We start from the raw sequence: 8,903 nt of genomic DNA, 5'->3' as shown, positions 1-8,903 counted from the left end.
CCACCATGATCACTTCTGACCTTTATGATTTTACACTCTTTTTCAGATTGAATCTGAATGCAGAAATCAAAGAACACTGAATGAGACTCATCCTTGTGTTTCAAGAATTTTACCCACGTCCAGCGGCTATAATCATCTACGATGACTAATCCATATTTCTTCCCTCTGACAGATGCTGTTTTGACTGGGCCAAACAGATCAATGTGCAAGAGTTCTAATGGCCTTGAGGTAGAAACAACATTCTTGGACTTGAATGCAGGTTTGGAGAACTTACCCTTCTGACATGCTTCACAAAGAGCATCTGATTTGAATTTCAGATTAGGGAGTCCTCTGACAAGATCCAGTTTGTTAATCTGAGAAATCTTTCTCAAACTAGCATGACCTAATCTTCTGTGCCAGACCCACTGCTCTTCAGAAACAGACATAAGACAAGTCACCTTCTGACTCATAAGATCTTGCAGATCTGTCTTATAAATGTTGTTCTTCCTCTTGCCTGTAAATAGGATTGAGCCATCCTTCTGATTTACAGCCTTGCAAGACTTTTGATTAAAGATTATATCATAACCATTGTCACTCAATTGACTGATAGATAAGAGGTTATGTGTTAATCCTTCTACAAGAAGTACATTAGAAATGGAAGGAGAGTTACCAGACTTTATAGTTCCAGAGCCAATTATCTTGCCCTTCTGATCTCCTCCAAACTTGACTTCTCCTCCAGACTTAAGCACCTGGTCTTGGAACATAGACCTTCTTCCTGTCATGTGTCGTGAGCATCCAGAGTCCAGGTACCACGACATGTTGTGCTTTGTCCTTTTTGCAGCCAAGGATATCTGCAATAGGAATAATCTTATCCTTAGGTACCCACATTTTCTTGGGTCCTTTCTTGTTAGATTTTCTCAAGTTCTGATTGAACTTGGGTTTAACATTGTAAGCAATAGGAGGAACAGCATGATAATTCTTAATGTGAGTTTCATGATATTTCCTAGGTTGTGTCACATGCTTCTTAGTGTGTGTAATGTGAAAACTTTGAGCATGTGAAGTGTGCCTAATATCATGTGAGTGGCCATACTTGAACTGATCATACAATGGCTTGTATGTGATTTTCATCTTATCAACAGGTTCAAGTTTGTATGGGGTTTCACCCTCAAAACCAATGCCAACTCTACTGTTTCCAGACACAGCATATATCATAGAAGCTAGCTGACTTCTGCCAATACTTCTAGATAAGAACTTCCTGAAACTTAAATCATATTCTTTCAGAATATGGTTTAGACTAGGAGTGGATTTTTCTGAATTAGAAGGAGATCCAACATTATTGGATAATTTTAAAACTTTTTCTTTTAATTCAGAATTTTCCAACTCAAGCTTCTTCGTTTCAAATTCAAATAGCTTTTTCAGCTTTTTGTATTTGAGACTAATCTGAGACTTGAATTCCAGAAGTTCTGTTAGACTGGAAACTAACTCATCTCTAGTAAGTTCAGAAAATACCTCTTCAGAATCTGATTCTGATGTAGATTCTGATCCGTCATCTTCTGTCGCCATCAGCGCACAGTTAGCCTGCTCATCTTCAGAGTCTGAATCATCTTCTGACTCATCCCAGGTTGCCATAAGACCTTTCTTCTTATGAAACTTCTTCTTGGGATTTTCCTTCTGAAGTTTTGGACATTCATTCTTGAAGTGTCCAGGCTCATTGCATTCATAGCACATGACCTTCTTCTTGTCAAATCTTCTGTCATCAGAAGATTCTCCACGTTCAAATTTCTTTGAACTTCTGACGCCTCTGAACTTCCTTTGCTTGTTCTTCCAGAGTTGATTTAGCCTTCTGGAGATCAAGGACAGTTCATCTTCTTCTTCGGATTCTGATTCTTCAGGATCTTCTTCTCTAGCCTGAAAAGCGTTAGTGCATTTCTTGATATTGGATTTTAATGCAATAGACTTACCTTTCTTTTGAGGCTCGTTTGCATCCAGTTCAATTTCATGACTCCTCAGGGCACTGATCAGCTCTTCCAAAGAGACTTCATTTAGATTCTTCGCAATCTTAAATGCAGTCACCATAGGACTCCATCTTCTGGGTAAGCTTCTGATGATCTTCTTTACGTGATCAGCCTTGGTGTATCCCTTGTCAAGAACTCTCAATCCAGCAGTAAGAGTTTGAAATCTTGAAAACATCTTTTCAATGTCTTCATCATCCTCCATCTTGAAGGCTTCATATTTCTGGATTAGAGCAAGAGCTTTAGTCTCCTTGACTTGAGCATTTCCTTCATGAGTCATTTTCAAGGACTCATATATGTCATAGGCCGTTTCCCTGTTAGATATCTTCTCATACTCAGCATGAGAGATAGCATTCAGCAAAACAGTTCTGCATTTATGATGATTCCTGAAAAGCTTCTTCTGATCATCACTCATTTCTTGCCTTGTCAGCTTTACGCCACTGGCATTTACCGGATGTTTGTAACCATCCATCAGAAGATCCCATAGATCACCATCTAGACCAAGAAAGTAACTTTCCAGTTTATCTTTCCAGTATTCAAAGTTTTCACCATCAAATACCGGCGGTCTAGTATAACCATTGTTACCGTTGTGTTGCTCAGCAGAGCCAGATGTAGATGTAGACTTTGCAGTTTCATCAGCCATCTTTTACTGAAGCATTTTTCTCTTCCTGAATCTTTTCTAAACACGGTTAAGTGCTTGCACCTTAGAACCGGTGCTCTGATACCAATTGAAGGATAGAAAAACACTTAGAAAGGGGGGTTTGAATAAGTGTAGCTTTAAAAACTTGACCGATAAAAATAAATTGCACAGTTATTTTTATCCTGGTTTGTTGTTAACTAAACTACTCCAGTCCACCCCCGCAGAGATGATTTACCTCAACTGAGGATTTAATCCACTAATCGCACGGATTACAATGGTTTTCCACTTAGTCAGCAACTAAGTCTTCCAGAGTCTTCTGATCACACACTGATCACTCCAGGAACAACTGCTTAGATACCCTCTAAGACTTTCTAGAGTCTTCTGATCCACACGATCACTCTAGTTACAACCTGCTTAGATAACCTCTAAGACTTCCTAGAGTATTCTGATCCACACGATCACTCTAGTTCCTTACAACTTAATGTAATCAAATCTAAGAGTATTACAATTGCTTCTTAAAAGCTATAATCACAAACAGTGATATTTCTCTTATCGTTTAAGCTTATTCTCACTAATATATTACAACAGCAATGTAGTGAGCTTTGATGAAGATGAAGATTCTGAGCTTTGAATAGAACAGTGTTTCAGCAAGTTAATATTCACAGAGTCGTTAAGAATTGATAACCTTGCTTCTCATCAGAACTTCATATATATAGGCACTTGAGAAGATGACCGTTGAGTGCATTTAATGCTTTGCGTGTTCCGTACAGCATCGCATTTAATGTTATACGCTTTTGTCAACTACCTCGAGCCTTGTTCACGCTGTGTCTACTGACGTTGCCTTTAATAGCTTCTAACGTTCCTTTTGTCAGTCAGCGTAGCCTGCCACTTGTACTTCCTTCTGATCTGATGTTTGTGAATACAACGTTTGAATATCATCAGAGTCAAACAGCTTGGTGCAAAGCATCTTCTGATCTTCTGACCTTGAAGTGCTTCTGAGCGTGACACCATCAGAACTTCAGTGCTTCTGATCTCATGTTCTTCTGATGCTTCCATAGACCCATGTTCTGATTCTGCTTCGACCGTCTTCTGATGTCTTGCCAGACCATGTTCTGATGTTGCATGCTGAACCCTTGAGAGACAAAGCTTCTGAGCGCTGAATTATGCATACTCTTTATATATTTCCTGAAAAGGAAATTGCATTGGATTAGAGTACCATATTATCTTAAGCAAAATTCATATTATTGTTATCATCAAAACTAAGATAATTGATCAGAACAAATCTTGTTCTAACAGTATTATTTTAGCAAGGGTGAAATGTTACTTGTGTGCTTATGGAATTTGAACCACCCAATTGTTTTTGTCTTAGCTTGTGATTTCTTGGTTGTATTTGTTTTGTTTGAGGACAAATAAAGGTTTAAGTTGGGGAGAGTTGTTAGTTACCAATTTGTGTAATTATCTTAGGTAATTTTTGGTAACTTTCAAGTCTTTTTGTGGTTAATAGTAGTATTTTATTATCATTTGGTATATATTTATTCTTATATTTATATTATTGTTGAATAGTTTTTATCTTTGCAATCTATGTTGGATTTTGTAGTTTTTTTTAGATAATTGGAAGCTTAGACCATGGAAAAAGGATTTTGATGATGTTCCTAGACCAAAGCCAAGGGTTGCTGAAAAGTGGAAGCGCGCTAAGCGAGGTTGAGCCCGCTAAGCGCAGTTTTGAAGAAAAGAAGGAAGTTCTGGCAGAGAGTTCCGCGCTAAGCGAGGTCTGGAGCCCGCTTAGCGCGGTTGGGAGGTTTAAGCAATTTTTGATGGCGCGCTTAGCGGGCTACACCGCGCTAAGCGCGGCCTGCGAAACTTTGTTTATTTGATTAGGGGCCAAATCACTTTGAGATGTATGTAGAGATATTTTAGAGAGAACCAAGAGCATAATACACTGTAGCAAACATAGAGTTGAAGATTGGAAGCCTTGATCGTCGATTAATCGCCTTTAATGCTTGTTGATCTTCATCCTTTCCTTCTTGTGCAAGCTACCATTCTCATGGATAGCTAAATCCCTTTTGTATCAAGATAAAATGTAATCTTCCTAGCCTTTTGTATGTTTTTCTTGTGAATATATGTGTATGAACAAGTGATGATCAATATAGATGGTTTAGTTTGTTTATTAAAGCTTTTTCTTTGGTATAAATTTTTGAGACATCAATGTTTGTATCTAGACCTAACTCATCATCTTTCAAACTATAAGTTGCAGACATGGATTTAGAGTTTGATGTTTACTAAGTATCGGTTTTAAAACGTTATTTGTATTGTTTAAACGGTGGAGAAATCGTCGGTTAAACAATACGGTAAATCTAGCTATATCGTTGCGGACACGGACGATATAGGTGTCGATACGTAATTATATTGATCGTTAGCAAGTTCATAAGCATATATTTATAAGGAAACATACAAACTTAGGTCGATGAAATCGAATCTTGGTGCATTTTCTTTAACTTAGAACCTTCATTAATTTACTCTTTGCTACTAAAGTGACTGAATGACCTTTTGCAAACCTAAAACTAAAGTAACATTAACTCAAGACAAAATAGGCTATAGAACGGCGGTGATATCGCAATAATCCCTGTGGATACGATATAAACGAAAAGTACACCACAATACTCTTTCAACAATTGTACAAATACCACTTGGTTGCAACAGAGAAGGCAGAAGGTGATGATGAACATGTTTTGTACCAAAGACAATATGCATTAAGGTCATACCTCATGTACTTGTTTGGAACAACCATTCTTGTGGACAAAAGTGCAACTTACGTCGATGTAGCCTACTTGATATACTTCATCAATTTAGAGTGTATCCATAAGTGCAACTGAGGGTCCGCGTGTTTGGTTTATCTGTACTCAAAGCTAGGTGAATCTTGTATTTGGCTGACAAGACATGTGATAGAAAGTTTCATGCTATTTACGATAATACATTTGCAATTTTACTATTAATATTTTATAACACTTGTGCTACACCATTACTAATAATTTATCAGAATATTTTTCAGGCATGGATCTTCTCTCACTTTCCTCGTATATTTGAAAGGACACTTAATGATAACAATACTGAGGATTTGCTATGTGCATGCTCTTATATCGTGCTCAAAGAAATCAGGAAATAGAGTCATTTCGAGTGTTTAATGATCGCACTACAACATATGACATGTGTTACTACTCGTTTGACGATCATCATCAAATGAGTTCTTTAGATGACATAGTCTTCTACTCTAAATGGTTAGCTTGTGGTTCGTGCCTAATGTATCCACATTTGCATGAGCAGTTCATGCATAATTTGGATTCCTACAATTTATTCAAAGATATCCATCTATGTCTCCTCCTCTGATAGTCCACCGCAGAGATCTTGACGTCATACTCGATGATTTCTATAATCATCTAGTACCAAAGGATGCATGCAATGTGCCAGCTCTTGATTTATGGGCTACTACATCAACTACATCCAATGGTTCTATAATGTGTTACATTCTTACATGACACAAGATGCTACAGGAGCACCACTTAGGCAGCTCATCAAGATATATTGAAAGAGGAGTATGCTAGGGATGACCACACCCGTGACGGGCTGTGGGTCTATCGATGTATTGTGATGCTGGTTAGGGATGCATTAGAGAGGGGAGATTTTGAGGAAGGTAGTTTTGATACGGTCATCGTACATGCCATCTTAGCTGAGACATAGAATGTCTTGCATTATATGAGGCATATGAGATGCAAGGGGGTCAGATATACACAATAGTTCATTTTTACTTATATTTTGGTAACATTTTTATTATTTGTATTTTTTGAACAAATTATGAATCATGGTAACGTTTTTCAATTAATTGATTAATGCTTATATTTGTACTATTGTTTGAATTTATATATGACATTCTTGAATAACATTAATTTTATGGTGTTATGATATCCTTTATATAAATGGCCTAAAATATAAGTTGATCTACAAATATCAACTTTGGGACAAAAAACCCTCTTCCATCAACTCAAGATGCTTTTAGAGGTTAGTCCAGACATGCACTTAGGAACTCACCCAACAAAATAACACAGAGATGCATTTCTGGAGATGACTCACTTATGATCGGTGTGTAATTAAGGTGTGCCCATATATGCACTTCCAGAAATTGAGAAAGGTAATTGTGTTTCCAAAGGGTAATCCTTCACACATAGGGTGTGGGAAAAGTAACCCCTATATAAATCCTAACATAGTTGGGCCGCTTGAGTAATAACAATCTTAAAGGCCCAAACATTGGCTATTAATATTAAGGAAAAAAACCAAAAAATAAAAAAAATTCAAAGAATAGGATAACATTGTTGAAAAAACATAAGGCATGAGAAATTTGTAGATAGATAAAATAATGAAACTGTATTAACTGTTTCTGGTAATGGCTACAACTATCAGATTCAAACCACTGTTTCCACTATCTCCTTTGCCTAAACAAACCAATTCACCTCTAACTTCATGGCTTTCCCTTCCAATTCCTCGTCCTTTCTCTCATCAACGTGGACTTGTTGCAGTTTCTGTTGCCTTCAACCCACAAGGGAACTTCGATGTCTCTTTATTTGATGATGATGGTAAGAATAATAATACTCATGTTTATTACACCTATTTCATATCATACTCATAATATATATATTTGATGATGATGTTCATTGATTTGGTTCACAGACGAATCTAAAGTTGAACCTCCTATGCCTCCAACAGAAGGAAGATTTAATGTAGTTATTGATAATGATGTTGTTAGTAGACTTGACTTGTCCCCGTTTCAAGCCGCAACAGGCATGAAAAATCCTTTATCTGGTATGCAAGTTACTTATCGAAATTCAAAACTGTTTTTACCGCTATATATTAATGTTCAACACAGTTAACATGGATGATTCTTGGTGGTACTGATGTTACAGTAAAACCACAAGAGTTTCTTGAGCGTTCTATTGGTTTTACCATCAACTATATGAGACCAGACCCTCGCGATCCTCGTGAGTTATCGGAGTATCCGGATATTAGACTATGGTTTGTGAGGCTTGATGCTGCTTATCCTTGGTTGCCGGTTTTGTTGGATTGGAGAGCTGGGGAGCTGGCTCGGTATGCTGCTATGTTAGTTCCACATCAGGTGAGTAGTCTCGTAGTTTTAAATTGCGAATGTGGTTATTATGTGAACCTTGATATGTCAGCAAACTGCGCCTAATGTGACTGCAATTGTGATTTATAAAATTGTATATTGCGGCCGCATTTGCGATTGCAGACCGAAATTTAGAGCTATGAGTGTGAGTAGTAGTTTAGTTGGTATAAAAAATAAGGGAGAGTGCATTTGAATTTGATGGGAACTAACTTGTATATATATTGTGGTTGCAGATGAATATGAAAATGGGAGTTGTTTTTAATCCAGAAGCATTGGAGTTGTTTGTTATGAATAAAGTTTTTATTGTGTATTCATGGTTGAAGCATCACAACATTCCCAAGCCAGAATCAAAGGCAAATGATATGGCAAGAATGCTTGGATTTGGAATTGGATATGAGCTATATGACTTAGTTGAAAATCATCCACTTGAAGAGTGAACAGATTGTTGCATCTCATAGTGTAAGAATCAGTGACTGATGATCCATTCTATGAAGTGTATCATGATAGAATTCACAGTTACTTTGTTTATTCAATCTTATTGTAAATTTATCAGTATTCTTGTTTCTTCATTACAATTTTTTTCATTTTTATAATTTTTAACATATTCATTTACTTCAATTTCACCTCACCAACATCACACAATATCGTCGGAATCACTTTTAATACACAGCGATGCAAGAACTGAGAAGGGATGGAAGTCTGGTTCACCAAAGAATCGGTGCAAACCCACCTTAAAATGACATTTCACACTTCCTTGCTTATCGGACAAGTCAAAAAGAGATGAATAATATCTTCATCTACTGACCAGCAATGCGGGCAGTTCAAGTTATGCAAACCACTCAAACAATTCCCCTCCTTGCCAGATCCCACATTGTAGGTATTAGCAATGGAAGCGAATTAGACCGGGGATTTTCAAAGTTGAAGCTAAATAATTTTAAAAGATAATTTTTCCTTTGTCTTCATAGATGTCATTCAACAAGATTTGTGATAGGAAAATCTCTACGACTAATCATGGATTTAGATCATCTCCATCAATATTTTCTCCTTCTCTTTCCTTCCTCTCTATCTCTCTCTTAATTTCACTCTGACTCATCATAAAAAA

General features: G+C 37.0%; 1 protein-coding gene across 1 annotated transcript; it reads left to right on the top strand.

Annotated features, from left to right (window-relative positions):
- Positions 1-6,979: 6,979 nt before the first annotated feature.
- LOC131603660 (protein CHLORORESPIRATORY REDUCTION 6, chloroplastic) lies at positions 6,980-8,413 on the top strand. Its single transcript, XM_058876071.1, has 4 exons — positions 6,980-7,256; positions 7,351-7,482; positions 7,584-7,792; positions 8,035-8,413. The coding sequence occupies exons 1-4, from the start codon at positions 7,067-7,069 to the stop codon at positions 8,236-8,238; spliced, it is 735 nt and encodes a 244-aa protein (XP_058732054.1). The 5' UTR covers positions 6,980-7,066; the 3' UTR covers positions 8,239-8,413.
- The last annotated feature ends 490 nt before the right edge of the window (positions 8,414-8,903 follow it).

This window comes from Vicia villosa, linkage group LG1 (genome assembly GCF_029867415.1).
Source record: "Vicia villosa cultivar HV-30 ecotype Madison, WI linkage group LG1, Vvil1.0, whole genome shotgun sequence".
NCBI lineage: Eukaryota > Viridiplantae > Streptophyta > Magnoliopsida > Fabales > Fabaceae > Vicia > Vicia villosa.
Note: the sequence above shows the minus strand (reverse complement) of the source record. Positions and strands in the feature narration are given on the sequence as shown.